This window comes from Rattus rattus, chromosome 5 (genome assembly GCF_011064425.1).
Source record: "Rattus rattus isolate New Zealand chromosome 5, Rrattus_CSIRO_v1, whole genome shotgun sequence".
In the NCBI taxonomy this organism is placed as follows: Eukaryota; Metazoa; Chordata; class Mammalia; order Rodentia; family Muridae; genus Rattus; species Rattus rattus.
In genome coordinates this window covers 46075775-46093171 of record NC_046158.1, presented here as the reverse complement: position 1 = coordinate 46093171, position 17397 = coordinate 46075775, and the positions used below count along the sequence as shown (strand labels likewise).

General features: G+C 41.3%; 1 protein-coding gene across 1 annotated transcript in view; it reads right to left on the bottom strand.

Moving 5' to 3' along the window:
* Positions 1 to 1991: 1991 nt before the first annotated feature.
* Positions 1992 to 17397, bottom strand: part of LOC116900828 (ankyrin repeat domain-containing protein 26-like) — a 134572-nt gene continuing 119166 nt past the window's right edge. Inside the window, 3 exon segments of the mRNA XM_032902532.1 lie at positions 1992 to 2048; positions 5224 to 5440; positions 7095 to 7306. Coding sequence (XP_032758423.1) covers positions 2019 to 2048; positions 5224 to 5440; positions 7095 to 7306 — 459 coding nt within the window. The 3' untranslated portion in view covers positions 1992 to 2018.

Below are 17397 nucleotides of genomic sequence, written 5' to 3'. Positions count from 1 at the left end.
AACTGCTCTTCTAACCTTCAAACCCTTAAATTAGTGCATCTCTCAATCCGTGGCAGAGAAGGTTCTTTTTGTAGTCGATAGCATTAACCCAGGGACTCATGGCTGGTCAACCTGCAGAGAATAAGGGATTCAGCACTACATGGGACATCTGTATCACTGAGGCTCAGGAGGCATCACAACCCAGGAAGGGGAAAGATCGGAAGAGCAGATGAAGTGGATGCTTGCTGTGGAGCAGCATTTGAAAGATACGAAAGGGAAACGGCAAACATGAACTCACAGTGGCTACTGCTGACTACATTCGCAAATCTGCAAAAACCCAAGCCAGCCAAAATCCCAGCATGGATGGTGACCCGACCCTGTCTGAAGAGGCATTGGTAGTCCATGGCTACTGGGCTAGGAAGAGGAAGTTTTCTTCAGGGCTGTGGTCCCTGAAAGGCTACCTGTAGTACTCCTTCCTGTTCCACAAGCATCGCTAAATGGACTCAGTGGAAATAAACTTAACAATAAAGATTGGAAAAGTACGTGGAGTTGTGGAGGAAAAGTCTTTTGGGGGGAGGGCAGGGATAGGGAAAGAATGGGGCTTGGATTTGATCCAAACACATTGTGTGCGTGCATCCCTATTAAATACAATTCTTAAGTTAAAAATGATCAAGTCAACCAGCAGGTCTTAACATGCACATTACAGTCCTTTGTCGTTTACATCCTGAATACAAATCACATAAATACTAACCCCTCGATTCCACAAGAGACTAATAGATGTTTCTAGTATGTCATTGTTTTTCTGATGTCTCAAATCTAAATTCATCAAAGGGATTTGTGCTGTTTTAAGACTAAACAAAACATCTGATAATGTGAGTTTACTGCTTATTATTTGCTGAGAAAGCAGGAAAAACAATGGCTAATCCTTGCAACTACGCTAGAAAAGAACCTTCTTAACTTGGAAAGGACAGTGACTTTTCCCTGGTTTGTCAGAGGGAATCATACTCCAAGCAAGATTTTGTATTTTCTCTATTTACTTGGCTATACAAAAGCACCAGTTAGCCCAATCCTTAAACTCTTCAATTAAAAATGCCTTTAATCCAGGTACAATTTCTACAATAGCATTTATTTATTCAGGCAGTAACCAGTTTCCAAGTGAATAACTTCCACTCTGTGAGCTTTGGGTTGTGTATAATTATCTTTTCCCACTTTATTTGCAGAATGTCTGCCCTTTACTCCATGGATGTCCACCACAGAGGTTTGCAGAGTGCTTTAATTCTCCAGACAAACCTTGAGGGCACAGGCAGCATCCACCTGATCCAGTGTCTCCTTTAGTACTGATTTCTCCATAACCCTGCCCCCATGAGCCTCCCAGAGGTACCAGGGCAACCCAGGCGCCCTGGTCAGCCACTTCCCTTGCCTGGTGCCCTTCATTCACATTGGCTTTCTGGACAGAGAGGGGACTAGGCAGGCAGAAATTGAGGAAGTGCTTGCCTCTCCCTCTGGGGCTATCACCTCTGCGGACTTTGCCTGCTCAGCAGTTCGGTTTGTTCCCTGGCATCTGCAGCAACCAGGAGTGGCCCCGTCTCCAACACTGGTCACATACAGGTCACCTGCTTGAGGAGCCTTTCTTCCGTCATTGATGTATTTCTTTGCCTGGCCAGGAGGAGTCCAGCAGCGTGGGGGAAGAGTGCTCAGGGAGAAAGGCGAGGAGCTGGTGGCTCTTCTATGGATACAGGGGTGGGGAAGGGAAGGACAGGGCAATCCAGGACTGTTTTGCCCTCCCCTTTCCCTTCCCTGTGGCAGCACATCCCCTTACACATAATTAGCCATGAGGAGTGGGAGGATTAATAAATGAAGAATAATTAGAATCATTCACATTTTCACACCTTTTATTTTGTGTGTGCAGCAAAAATATTTAATGTAGAATATATCAACAGATCAAAGGGAATTGAAGCCATTTATAATTTATGATAACTTACTCCAGACCTGATTAAGCTTAATTTGTGCATTTCAGAAGCTTGCCATCTTTGTCTTCTCTAGGACTGGTCATATAATTGCTGCCAAGTCTGCAAAAATTCAAATAATATTTATAAGACTTCTGTTAAACCATAAATATCACTACAGGCGTGGTGGTACTTAGAAAATTATTGTGGGTGGGTTAAGAGGTACGTAGAGGGGTGGAAGGGGTTGTCACAGAGATAGGGAATGATTGGAAATGCTATATTGACACCTAATATTTTGCATGTTAATTAAAAATACATAAAATTGGCAAAGGAAACTGTGACCTTTGAACATTCCTTTTAGAGACCTCCTCTACTCGGAGAAGAGTTTGAAAGACATCACCTATGTCAGATCAGATAAATGCAGTGTTGCTTAGAGGTGTAGATCGTTTGTGGAATGTTGCTAAGATGGCTTTAAGTAACAACTGCTATTAACATTTGCCTAATTTTTGCACACCATATTTGGGATATGGCTTCATTATTTCGGTACGACAATTAATCAACTCAACTCTTATGACTCTTAGCGAAAACATGCCCTTAAAGAAAATATAATCTGATTTTTTTTACTTTAATGAATTTTACTTCAGAGAAAATTTCAATTTTTTTTACCTTCAGAAAATTAATAATTTAATGTGATCTGTGACCAATTTTCAAAATTTTAAATATGCAAAAGAAGAAACCATTATTGTCATACTGACAAATGACCTTTGTCACTTATACTGCTGGGGAAATATTTAAAATATTATGCCACCTAGATTATAACCGAAGGTTTCAACAATAAGTTTACTTTGAGTAGTAACAGGAATCCAGGCTGGAGGCACAAGTGAAGCCTGACTTTTTTTTTTTTTCTTTGTAAAGCAGAGCCTTTAATTAAGTTTTCCTAACACAAAGACAAGACATTCATCTTCTTTTCTACCTCCTTACTTTTAAAATGGGCAATTTATCTGATTGTTATCTTTGTCCCCTGACTTCACTTTTTAATCCAAAAAGAATTAATTTCTACTATTGAATAAGATAACCAAGAGTGTAACACCAAGGATCTTTCCATGATCACTGCCAGACACTCATTTTGACCTTACCTGCCTCTTAGAATCTCTCAGGGAAGGTTTTTCTGGTAATTTAATGCTTGTGTGGGACTACAAATTAAATCAGGGAAAATATTTCTTTGAATGCTACTGTTCTTTCACTGTTTTGTTGTTGTTTTGTTTTTAAGATTTCAGTGACATAGTGACACCTCCTGGCCAACACATCTTCTTATGGACAGAGAAGCCTGACTTTTGTTGCTCTGTGGATCCCTCACATGGAAAACCCTGGGCGGGCTTTAATAGAACCGCAGACTCCTTCCCACTGACTGAGCCTCCCTCTCACTTACTTGTGAAATGGGAAGGAGTGATTTAAACCACACTTAGAAGAGAAGAAAAAGAGAAGGGGCTGGCACATGTGCTGTCCCTCACAGCTAAGCTTGTGGCAGACTCAGTAGGGCTCAAAATCCCCATCATAGTTAGGGTGAGACCTTCAGGTACGTTCTCCCCAGGTCTCTGCCCTACTCTCTTCAAGTATATTGACTTTTCTGCTGATTTAACAAATGCATCCATTTGCTTCGCTCTGGCTTCCTGGTTAACCCTGAAATTCTTTTCTACTGCATTAAGAACCGGTCAGAGTGTGAACAGCAAGCTCTGGGACACTGCATTTGCTTCCTCATGATGTGCAGCCACCATATAGATACGCATCCTGTGCTGCTACCAAAACAATGAAAGACATGTAGCTGCTTGGGATCTAATCACTGCGTTAGTGCATCCATTTATTTTCCCCTTTTATGATATTCAGTTGCAAAACTTAGGAAATTTTAGACTTTAAAGATGCCAATTGGGGGAGAAAGAGAGTTGAGGCCCTAGTTAATATGAGTCTAGGATATTTTCTGGGATCAAGAAGATCCTGAAAAGTAGGGATCCATTTTCACTGTTTGAAATAGCTGCTTTAACAATAGCATATGCAGAATAAAAATCTAACTCTTTTAAAAAATATTTTCTTTTATAAATCACCCTAGATCAAAAATTGTTCCAATAGTAGATACTCATCTCAAACTGGGTCAAGCACTATGCTTTCTTACATACTTTGCAAGAGTCATACTTGTGTGACCATTGTAACAGGTTTTGACACACTGAAACTTTAATCAAAAATAAAAATAAAAGTTATAACAGCCTGGTAGTTGTGATGCATGCCTTTAATCTCAGTACTTGGGAGACAGAGGAAGGTGGCTCTCTCTGAGTTTGAACTGGTCCACAGAGTAAGGTCTAGGATAGTCAGGGCTACACAGAGAAACCCTGTCTCAAAAACCCAAACAAACCAAAACAAAAATTCTAGCAAATGTTAAATTCCCCTAAAATGACTATATCAGTGTTTGCAGCATGAATCACTTTAAAAAAGAATTAAGTTGTAATCTTAAAAAACGTTCCATATGTTTAGATAAAAAAATATTCCTATTTCAACTGCGAAGGACATGGTGCTAGCTTGGGGTCACACATGAGACTGTGGGTAGGGACAATAGAACCCAGGTTTTAAAGGAAGTAGCCATAGAAAGGAGTTATATAACTGCAGTCTTAGCTCTGAATCCCACGTTTGAGGGCAAGGTACACAAACTTAATGAACTGCACTTTGAAACATCCTTTCTGGCGTTAAACGTCACCCTCATAATATTAAAGTGTACAGTAGTGATTACATTGAACCAAACCTGAAATCAACATGTGGTAATTAAAATTTAAGGAATTATTCTTAGTTTTCTTTGACTTTATAGGTATAGACCCTTCATGAAAAGCATTCCTCTCAGATTTCGTTAAATTTGAAATATCCGTACAAGTGTAATGGTTTAGAGGTCAAGCCTGGGATGTTAGGGGAATACTCTGAAGATTACTCCAAACCTGAGCTAAACCAAAGCTCCACAGGAGCTTAGCCAATCCCTTTCCAAGTCTGCCTGTGACCACAGAAAAATTAGTTAGTTTCCCTATAGCCTTTAAAGAAAGTTCAGCGTGTCTTAGTAGTCAAATTTATTGACTCAAATTAAGAAAAAGTTACTTGCTGAAAGTGAAAGCTCAGAGGATTTATACATGTGTAAAATGGATTTTCTTTCTATGCTAACACACAACTGTGATATTAATTTAAGATGAGTAAGTTACATCACCAAATTAAAAACGAGAACTACAAGAGACAGGAAACCATAATCCAAAGGTGAAGCTCAGCTGACCCTGCTTAGGTAGCTATCCAGACTCTCCATAAAGTGCCATGGCCTGGAGCTTGGCTTCGTGGCTTCTCTTTGCATGCTGTGTTCTAAACTGCTGTAGGGTTGTTCGGATCCAAACCCTGGAGCAGGGCTTGTCTTTGTAAACATGTTCGGCACAGAACTATAAGCCTCCATTTTATCAACATTCCTCCTCATGGACTCATTTCTCCTGTCCTTAGACCTGTGAAGATGCCAAAGGTAAGTGTCTCATTTTTTCTCTTGAAGGACTCCTTAAAAATGGGGTGGGGGGAGTAAATGACTTTCCCACATAACAACATCAAAACACTGTAACCGTGTCAGATAAGTACTGTGTACAGTTTTGACTTAAAGCGGAACTGGAAAGAACTATATGTCTGGATTCCAAACTAAATCTTTCTTAGAAGGGAGACCAAAAATATTCATAGGAGGAGATATGGAGACAAAGTTTGGAGTAGAGACTGAAGGAAAGGCCATTCAGAGCCTGCCCCACCTGGGGATCCATCCCATATACACATAGCCACCAAACCCAGACACTATTGCTGATGCCAAGAAGTGCATGCTGACAGGAGCCTGATATAGTTATTCCTGAGAGGCTCTGCCAGAACATTACAAATACAGAGGCAGATGTTTGCAGCCAATCATTGAACTGAGGAGTTAGAGAAAGGACTGAGGTAATTGAGGGGTTTAGCAATCTCATAGGAAGAACAACAACATCAACCAACCAGACACCCCAGAGCTCCCAGGGACTAAACCACCAACCAAAGAGTACATGGTCAGAACCATGGCTCCAGCTGCATATGTTGCAGAGGATGGCCTTGTTGGGCATCAGTGGGAGGAGAAGCTCTTGGTCCTGTCAAGGCTGGATCCCTCAGTGTAGAGGAATGTCAGGGCAGGAGGCATGAAGGAGGGGGTGGACGGGTGTGTGGAGAACACCCTCATAGAAGCAGGGGGATAGGGGATGGGATAGGAGGTTTCTGGAGGGGAAACCGGGAAAGGGGATAATATTTAAAATGTAAATTAAAAATATCCAAAAAAAAGTGCACTTGCAAAAAAAAAAGAAAGAAAAAGAAAAGAAAAGAAAAGAAAAGAAAAGAAAAGAAGAGAAAAAAGAAAACCAAACAAAGCAAGAAGCAGAGAAATGGCTGTCTCTGATGTGTAGCCTTGCAGGTTTTGTTGGAATGGCCCTACGCTAAGATTTTTGATGGTGTCACGAGAGATACTTGTAATTGCCAAGGAACTGTGTAGATGATGTTATGGATAACTCCTTTTTAATAATACACACTAAAATAAACTGAAGCAGCTTCTCAGATAGCTCATCTCCCACTCAACAACTCACCATGGACATGGCAGCCATTCTGCCTCCACATCTCCTTCCCAAGGAACATGGAACCGTTTTAATCACTTTTAAATTATGGTTTATCTTTACCTTCTCATGACTTCACACAGCACAGAAAACCTTAGGAAGACCCTGTCTGTACAAACCCTCTAGTGGGGACACCAAGTAACACAGTTGAAAGTCAACCAGCAGCTTGGGTATCCTACTCAAACAATAGCTAAGCTATTAATTCAAAAACTCAAGGGTATTCTGATCTTTACAGTAGTATAGCTTCATAAGAAATGCAGTATAAGGGAATTGGGTAGAAAGTGCCATGCAGCCCTAACTTGGGCAATAACAAAAACTACCTTGGGTAAAAGTTTTATTTTTAAAAAAAGCTCATTTATAAACATTAGTTTTCCACAATTATAGTCCCCAGCTTGATTTTACATCCTAAAAGTCTCATGAATGTTTTCCAATGACAATTATCCTACAGACACAAATTATTGACATTGGTTTTCTTTCCCTTCATATACCTTACCTTAGTTGGTCATAAGTCAACAGCTTTGTCATTTCTATCCTTTCAGGATATGGATCCTCATAGTGGTTTGGTTCTGCGTTATATGAGGTTTGATGAGTTAATTCTGGGCATTTGGACTGCAGGTTTGAAACTGTGGATATCTGTGACTTTATGTGTGAGGCCTTATGGTTTCCTACGTTGTCATAAGAAGTTTGTGGATTTTCTTTTCTTCCCTGAAAAAAGATTTAAAATATATGTATTTAAATTGTACAAATGCATGTGCACATTTGATTCCTATAGTTTCAGGAAATAGTTTCACATATTTAAATATGTGAAAAATATAGCTTTAAAATATTTATTGACTATATTGTCTACATTTGATCTGAATTAAAAACAAAGTAAAAATGGATCTCGGTGTGTGTGTGTGTGTGTGTGTGTGCGTGCACGCGCTATAATGTGTGAAAGGAGGCCTGTGGGCCACTGGTGCTAAGTCCTATTACTGACCTACACACTCAGCCCTGAATCACTCTCATGATATTGCCGCGGAATTAGATATTTTTGAAAAAAAAATACAGAATGAGCGAAACACATGAAAAAGAATAATTTCAATTAAAATCATTTTCAAAATATGATATTTTTTGAACCTATAATATAAAGCCATATGCATTTCAGAAAGACTGACAGGAAGGTCATAAAGGCCAATGGAGGGAGAAAAATGATGCAAAGGCCGTGGGAAAGGGAACAGCTGTCACACGGAAGCTACAAGACAATGGAAGGATTGAGGAGAATCACCTCGGGGAGGAACTGTTAACTGAGCTGGGATCAGAAGGAACTGAAGCATTTCCTTAAGGAGTGCGCTCCTTCCATCCTGACCAAGTCACAGCAGGCCTGACCTGCCCTCCCTGGCTTCTCCACAGCCCTCACAGTGAACAAGGGAGTGTCACTGGATTTGTAAATTATAGCTTGCTTATCTATAATAACCTATTATTTGATAGGGGTTGAGAGCAAAGGAACAAGATTTTAAGTGGGACGGTTATTAGTTTTAGAACCTGTCATTTTAAATATTGCCCCACAAATGATGGGATATAGGAATAGCATGTGGCAAACGTGATGCCTTGTGACTTTTAACAACAGTTAAGACAGTGCCCCACTCTCTGCACCACCATGTGAGTACATTTGTGTACAAGGAAAGTCTAGGTGTTTCCACGTGCGTGTTCCACCATGTCACTGAAGTTCCTGCCAGCGTCTACTGCCAACACCTAGAGCCACCAGACTTGTCAGGGATAATACTCCAGAGGATTCCGGCTTCTCGTTCTTCCAACCTGTCCTAAACAAATGCCATCAGAGAAGAGAGAATCTGTCTTTGTCAAGCTCTTCTCAAATTGTAGATTAGGAAAAGTGTATGTATATGTATATATATAAAACTTTTTATTGGGTATTTTTTATTTACATTTCAAATGTTATTTTTTGTCTCCTTTCCCAGGAGAAAAATATTTTTAAATTCACTAGATTTTGGATAACTGAAAAATAAATTGGCAAATGATGATTTAAAAAAAAAAACAGTTTAGAAGAACTTTACAGAACTTAGTTTCTTTTAGAAGCCATAATAACCAAGTGTGATTTATTTATGACAATGAGAATGAGAAACAACAAAACCACCAGACCTCACGATAAAAAATTTCTTGTCAGTTTTCATAAACAATCTTAATCAGACTTTAAGAAATAGATTCTTACAGATGCTAAATTTCTACTAATAAATATATCAGTGCTGGTTGTCACAGTGAATATTGGAAATACATACATTTTTATAAATGAATTGTAGGCCTAAAAGAACATACACTTTAATTACATGTTTAGGTGACAAGCTTCCTCTTGGCATTCCAGAGGAGGTAGGGGAGAATATACATGAGACAGGGTAGGAGACAAAGAACTCATACTCTCATGTTGGTTGTGATTTGAAGACTTTATAGTGCCCCAATCTGAACCATTATCCCTTCTAGTAAAAACTAGAAAGAGAAAAAGTACTCCATCTCGACATCTGAAATATTTGATTAAGAAAATTACTTTTGAAATCAACATGTGGTAAATAAAACAATTATTAAGGACATTAAAATATGTCTGGTATAGCAAATATATAGTCTTCACAAAAATTATTGTTCTTAGATGCTCCTTGAACTCTAGGCATTCACTTGAGATAATCAGTAAGATATCAGACTTGGGATGCTGGAGAAGGACTCTAGGCATCCGGGGACAAACCAAAATTACTTAGAAGATGAGTCAACTTCTTGCTGAGTTTACCTACAACAGCGAACAATGCCAGCTTTCTAAAATTTAATTTCTGTACAGCCTGTGAAGAAAGTTAAATGTATTTGGGTAGTTACACCTGTGGGCTGAGATTAAGGTAAGCTACTTGTTGAAAAGTACACAGGGTAGTTTTCTGTTATTTGGAACAAATAGGCTAATTAATCAACTAAATATGTCCTCAATTTAAAAACAAGACTTCTAGTAGACATCTGAAACCAAAGGAAAAGTTACAGCACAACTCACCCTGCTTGCAAAGCTCACCACACTCTCAGCTGTGCACTGTGGTCCCAAGCTTGGGATCAAGGATTCTCTTTCCCTGATCCTTCTGCTGTGTCCTGAATTGTCGTAGAAACACCCAGAAGCAGTCAGGCCTGCAACAGGGCTCGGGGTGTACACATTAGGTGCAGATTCATTTGCCTCCATTTCACCAAAAGCCTTCCTCACGACCGCATCTTGCCTCTCCTTAAACCTGTGAGGATTAAAACGACAAAGCTCCTCATTTCTCATGAAGAATTTCTAAGGGACTGCCATCTAAAGTCGGCAGTAGAGTAGATGAGATTCCCCACCAAAAAAAAATGTCTGAACACTGTCAAATAGCCAGACAAGTGCTGTGTACAGTTATGGTTTTTAAAATTGAACTGGAAATAATGATATTTCTAGAGTCAAACAGTGCAGGAAGCAGAGAAATGGTTGTAACTAATGTGTGGCTTAGCAGGTTAAACTGCTGCTGTTGGGATTACCCTGCTGTAAGATTTTTGATGGTGTTCTTAGAAACACATGTATTTGCCAGGGGACCATGTGAGATTATGGCCATTACCACTTCATTACATAGTGGGAACTAATACACACTAAGGGCAGTTTCTGAGGCAGCTCGTCTCCTGCTCGCCAAGTCTCCAGAGACATTACTAGACTGCTTTGTCTCCACACATCTTCCCATTGGTCAAGGAATCACTTTAACCACTTTAGAATTATGTTTTTCTTCACCCTCTTGTTAACCTTCCCCCATATTGATCATGACTTCACACAACACAGAGAAATTTAGACTGCTCTCACCAAACCTACAGGCCCATTGTGCATTGTTTCTAACCTTTCTGCCTAGCCAAGCCCTGCACATCTTTCAGTCAATCATGTACAGAGGAAGTCCAGAGAAAGAGAGACTATTTCTTGAAAATACATCTGACAGAGGATTAATAATTAGATTATATAAAGAGAGAGAGAGAGAGAGAGAGAGAGAGAGAGAGAGAGAGAGAGAGAACTATATCAACCAACCAGACCCCAAGAGCTCCTAGGGTCTAAACAACAACCAAAGAGTACACAGGGATGGACCCATGGCTCCAGCTGCAAATGTAGCAGAGGATGGCATTGTCTGGCATCAATAGGAGGGGAGGCCCTAGGCCCTGTGAAGGCTCAATGCTCCAGTGTAGGGGAATGCTAGGGTGGTGAGGTAGGAGTGGGTGGTTGGGAGAGCACCTTCATAGAAACAGGGAAAGGGAGTATGGAGTAGGGGGTTTGTGGAGGGGAAGCCTGGAAGGGGGATAACATTTGAAATGTAAATAAATAAAATAAATGATAATAATAATAATAATAATAATAATAATACACAAATTGAGAGGTCTCTATCTTGAGAGAGGAAAAAAAAAGCCTGAGAACTTGACCCATAGCTGAACCCAAGCTACACCCGTGTACCAGGAAGGACCCCAGGGCTTGTCCTTGGCCAGAGTTACTCCCTAGCTACTTCCTGGCAACAGTTAATCAAAGATTAGTCTGATTCAGATGTACTTTAAGACCGTCTGTGATTATATACTGTCTCGCCTCAGAGCACTCACCTGTCAGCTTACAATAATCATTCAATTAGATACTTTCAGGCTGGGCACCCCCTACTTACTCCCATTCCCCATAAAATGTTGCCCTGCTGAGGGTTCAAGACTACTCCGCCTTCCTGTCCTCCTGTGTTAGGGTTGGGTTAGAAGAGAGCCCATGTCCGAACTTATAATAAAGAGACCCTAATTCAATTACATTAAAAATGGCTCCTTGGTGTTGGCCTTTTGGGGTTCACGAACACCTCCTGACACAGCAAAATAAAAGCAATTGACTCATTCAGAAATGGGCCTGGGATCTGAATAGAGGATTCTCAAATGAAGGGAAAACATGGCTAAGAAATATCTCAAGAAATGTCCCTAGCAATTAGGGAAATGCAAATTCAAGACAACTTTAAGATATCAACTTACCATTTTTCAGGAAAATGGATGGAACTAGGAAATATCATCTTGAGTGAGGTAACCCAGACCCCAAAGGACATGCATCCTCCCAAAGGAATGTACTTATAAGTGGATATTAGCCATTAAGATACAGGATGAACACACTACAATCCACAGACCCAAAGAAGTCAAATAACAGGTGTAGAGGTATCTGTGTTTTAGCTCATGTGGACCCAAAGAAGCCAAAGAGGGCCCAAGGGAGGATGATTGAATCTTTCTCAGAAGGGAAAATAAAAAGATGTCAGAGGTGTATGGAGGGAGGGAACTGGATGGGAAGGGGTGGGAAGGGGGGCAGGACAGGGCAGGGAAGTATCAGGTGTAGGGAGAGCAGAGGAGAGAGAATGGGAATCTGCTGGGGGACATCTCTAGGACGGGCCAGAGACTGGGGATGGTGGTGGTGGGGGAGAGGCTTCGGGGTGTCTATAGGGGCAACTCCAGCTGACACTGCTAGCAGTGGGGATATGGATCCTGACGTGGCCACTTCCTGTAGCCAGGGAGGACTGTTAGTGGAAAGATAAGGACAGAAATCCATTTGCAAAACCTTTGAGCCAAAATTTGTCCTGCCTTCGAGATGTACAAGGACAAAGCCAGAGCAGAGACTGAGGGAATGGCCAATCAATGACTGCCCCAAATTGAGATCCATCCCATGGCAAGAACCAATCCTGGACACCATTAATGATATTCTATTATGCTTGCAGACAGGGGCCTAGCATAACTCTCCTCTGAGGGCCTGTACCTAAGAGCCAGTGGAAAGAGATGCAGAGACACAGACCTAAACATTAGATGGAGCTAGGAGATGGAGCTAGGAGAGTCTTGTGGAAAAGTGGGGAAGGATTGAGGGATCTGAAGAAGACAGGGACTCCAAAGGAAGACCAACAGAGTCAAGTAACCGGGACCCTTGGGGGCTCCCAGAGACGGAACCATCAATCAAAGAGTGAGATGGTCTGGATCTAGGCCCCCTGCACATAGGGAGCAGATGAGCAGCTTGGTCTTCACGTGCATTCCCCAACTACTGGAGTGGGAACTGTAGCCTGCCTGTGGATCCTGTTCTCCTGACTGGACTGCTTTGTCCGGCCTCAGTGGGAGAGGATGTAGTCTGGCAGTGACTTAATGTGCCGGGGGTGAGGTGAGAGAGTCAGGGAGTGGAGGAGTGGGGGAGTGAGGGTGATACAGGGGGCTCCCCCTTCTCAGAGGAGAAGGGGAGGAGGGATGAGGGGGGGTCTGTGTGAGGGAGGCACTGGGAAGAGAGGGGGGGTGATATTGAGCTGTAAAGTGAATAAAGGGAGAAAGAAAAAAGAAAGAGAAAGAAAGAAAGAAAGAAGGAAGGAAGGAAGGAAGGAAAGAAAGAAAGAAAGAAAGAAAGAAAGAAAGAAAGAAAGAAAGAAAGAAAAGAAAGTGTCAGGGTCCAGCCTTGACACAGGATCAGAGTTCTCAACTGGAAGCAAGGATATCTGGAAGGTGCATAATAAATACAGACTACTTTTTGGGTACAAACTGACAGGCACTTTTTCAAGGCTTAAAGTTTCCCATTCTCCCTCCCTCTCTCTCTCTCTCTCTCTCTCTCTCTCTCTCTCTCTCTCTCTCTCTCTCTGTCTCAGCTTGAACCTGCACACACTCTGCTTTACTCCTGTGCACTTTTCTTTTCTCAAACTTCCACACTCCTACACAACTCTGCATTCCCTGTTCACTCACACACTCACACACACACTCTTCACACACTCTCCACATTCTCTGTCTTTGTCTCTCTCTCTCTGTCTCTTTCTCTCTCTCTCTGCCTCTATCTCTCTGTCTCTTTCTATCTCTGTCTCTCTGTCTCTCCAGACCCCCCCCACACTCTTGTCACACTCTCACGTTCTCTTCACTCACTCTACACTCACCGCATGCACACCTCACTCTCACCTCACTGGCTCTCCACTTGCTCACTCGCCTTTTTCTTGCCCCAGTCTTTTATTGATACTCCAAAAAGCAGGTAGAAAAAAAGACATTGTATAATTATTGCCAAATCAAATTCAAAAGAATAGCCACATCCCACTCAGAATCAAGAATTGCAATTGTTCCCCCAAAGTTTCAAGCTTCTTCTGTTCCCAAGCCAGTGGCCAAAATAATAATAATTGCAAACATCATTATTTAACCTTTAACTTTTGACTTATTATACTTCAGAGCTCAGTGTTCCAAAGTCAGTTAGTTGCATTTTCCTGTGAAGTTCTAATGATAAATGACATGGGCAAAACTGCCAGGCAGTGGCCAGAAAGAATCAAGTTAACCCTTAGCTCAGTAGTTCCGCTAGCTTTCTGCTTCTGCACATTGCACACAATGACTCTCCTCAGAGTCCCAGTGTTTTGACTTAGTTTTACTAGTATATAATTTTATGTATTCTATATTTTCTTATCCAGGAACCACTCTCAAATGTTGTGCAAAAATTATTTCATAACTTCAATAGCTTTTTCCTTTCTCAGGGTTCCAGTGTTGGCTCTGTTTTATTTTCTAATATTTCTTCAAACTTTCTTTGCAAGTTAAACATTAATCTGGAAATACCATTGTGCAGTTAGATGAGAGCATTGTTTCCAAGATGAGAGTGTACAACATGTACCTGTGCTGTGCCCCTATGCCTCGATTTTTAATTGTTTAAGAATAATTACATCAAGGAACATCTAGTTTCACAGAATCCACCAGAGCAGGAGGAGATAGAAGTAGGTACATCAGATAAAATATAATAATTATGCACACCAAGGTCAACGGAAAAGCAGTCATACATAAATGAACTCTATACAGCCATTGTCCAGGGAGGGCTAAGGTTAGGAGAAATGGGAACAACTGCCTTTTTACAAAGAGTTGCCATGGGGTATGGAGATGTCTTAATCATGGCCTACTGTTAGCAGTCCCCTTTTCCAGATGGTGGGCCCCTTGGAGGGATGTGTCTCCTGCTTCTGAGAGTCCCAGATGCCATCCCCCCCTTTTTTTTTTTTACAAGTTGCCATAGGCTTCTGAGATGTCTCCATCCCGGCCTGCTGCTGGCAGTCCCTGTCATGGTATGCTGTCTCCAGCAAGAAAGAAAAATTTCGTCTTACCCTAGGCAGAAAGCAAAGAGCGACAAAACTGCTGGCAATTGTTGGAGAGAATGCGCAGAAAAGGGAACGCTTGTTTATTGTTGGTGGGATTGCGAACAGATGCAGCCAAGAGTATAGCAAACCCTCAAAGAAGCTGCATAGAAATCTGCCCTGTGACCCAGCTCCGTCACTCACTGGCGTATGCCTAACTGAATGGGCATTCCACAGACGCTTGGCAGTGTTCACTGCCACTCTAGCCACAATAGCTAGGGAAGGGGAACAACTTAAAAGTCCTCGAATGGATGAGTGGATAGGCAAGTAGTGGGACCAACACAATGGAATGTGGTTCTGCTGTGAAAAATCATGAAATTGGAGGCAGGATGGGTGGAACTGGAAAAATAGAGTAGGTAGGGCCACAGGATACATAAATAAATTCTGAATGTTTTCTTCCTCACCCCTGCTTCGCATTTTCAGGTGAGTATAGGATGTTGGGTAACTACGGAAAAGAAGAAAGTAAGGAACCATGGGAGTGGGACAAAAGATTGAGGCATACAAGTACGGGTAATTTAAAGGGAGAAAATGTGGAAAATGGTGATACTTTTAATTGGGGAAGGGGGAGGGTTGTCAATGCAAAAGGACAGGGAAGGAGGGTGCCAACAATCCACAAATGATCGTATTACTTATTTTCTTAAAATTGGGTATAATACATACAAATCAATGCATACTCATGTAGCTTAAATGAAATTCTCACGCCTGTACTGACTGAACCACATTGAGACATAGACTACTTAACAAAACCCCAATACCAGGCATGAGAAGCTTCCTTTTGAGTTATTGGTCAGGGTTGTCCAAGAGATTCCCAAAGTATTATAGGCTAATTGCTCTTGCCCTTGGTTGCCTCCCCAAAGAAGGTCACTATGCAAAGACACTGGAGGCTCACAGCTAGATCTGTCCTGAGACCCCTTTATATGAGGATTAGCTTTCACAGGACCTGAAAGTGTTGTACAACTTTCGAAGGGAGGGAAGTGACCAGTAGTCCTACCAAGCCGTGAAGCCTATGGGCTTCAACAATGATCAGCATTGTACAAAAACCCTAAGGAAAGAGGGCAGGGAATAAAGGAGCAGTAAGGATATTTGCAAACGCCGAAAGCAATCATGTCAGCTATCTACCTGAAAATAAGTGCAATCCATGCTGGTGGGCATACACACACACACACACACACACACACACACACACACACACACACACACACACACAGTTTAAAGGAAAAATTCCCATCTGGGCTGACAATGTTCCCTCCAAGAGTCAAAGACCATTTAACAACCTCCACTCCCAAACACTAGGTATGAGAAGCCCTTTTTACAGTTGTTGCTTAGTGTTGTCCAAGAGACTCTCAGCAGGCCATTGCTGTCATCCTTGGTTGTCCCCTAGAGGAGGAGGGTAAGTCTCGCTTACTGGAGACACCAACATTTTTCTAATTAAACCTAAGGTCCGAGGAGAGAAGTCCTGGCTGGAACTGGAAACCTAGCCAACCACTCTGAACTAGGGCTGTCATGGATCTTGGAGGGAAACCCACCAGTGCCATGTTAGCTATTAAGGGAACATAATTTCTAACTGCATCCTAAATATTTATCCTTACATCCCGGAATAAGGTCAAGTGGAATCCCTAGTCAAAGTGACTGCTCTTTGTAACAGATGGACTCAGTGCAAAGAAACCGCATCGAGTGGTGCACAGCCCGAGATGAGGCATCTACCAAAACAATTTCTGCCACGAAGGCTTGGGGACATCACAGAAGAGGGCGTAGGAACAAGCGTAAGAGTGAGAGCAACAGGAAGTTTGCTTAGACAAGACCTGAAGAAGGGTGACAGCAATAGACATGCTACCGTGGAAGAGGGAGGTGTCATAAAGCCTAAGGCTATATAAAGAACAGTAAATGACTGAAGGATGTTGAGAGCAGGAAAAATAAGTTTTTTCCAGGGAAAAAGCCTCCAATATCCAATACCAAGTAATCAGCTCTGAAATAAAACATTATACGGACTGAAGCACACACACACACACACACACACACACACACACACACACACACACACACAGAAACACACACACACACAGAAACAGACACAGACACACACACACACATACACAAACACACACAGACAGACAGACACACACACAGACACAGACACACCAGAAACTAGAGAAAAAAAAAAGTCATAGGCCATGAAGTTGAGTGAAATCAAGGAATTCACATGGTAGATGTTGAAGATAGGGAGGGGAAGGGTAAAATGATATAATTTTATTTTAATAAAACTTTTAAAAAAATTCAGAGGACAGTTTTTTTAAAATATAATTTTTGTAGCATTTACATCAAAGAACAAAGGTGAAAATCAATTTTCAGTGGGTTTGAATGTCGCCCATGTGTAGCAACAATTCCTTAAAAATTCATGAGAATTCTGATCTGTTATTTTATATAGAATATTTGTCTGAAATCGTATAGTATGAGGATATCGTGGGGACAAATGCTGTGAAAACCAAAACTTGGAATTTTTTGTTTTTAAATTGAGTTAACATTTTAAGAGAAAGTGTATTTACTAACATTATTTTCCAAAACTATATTCTCTATATCGATTTCATGTCATGCAATCTCATGAATGTTTTAAGTAACAGTTACTCTTCAGAGACAGACTGCCTACATTTTTTCCCTGTGATTTAC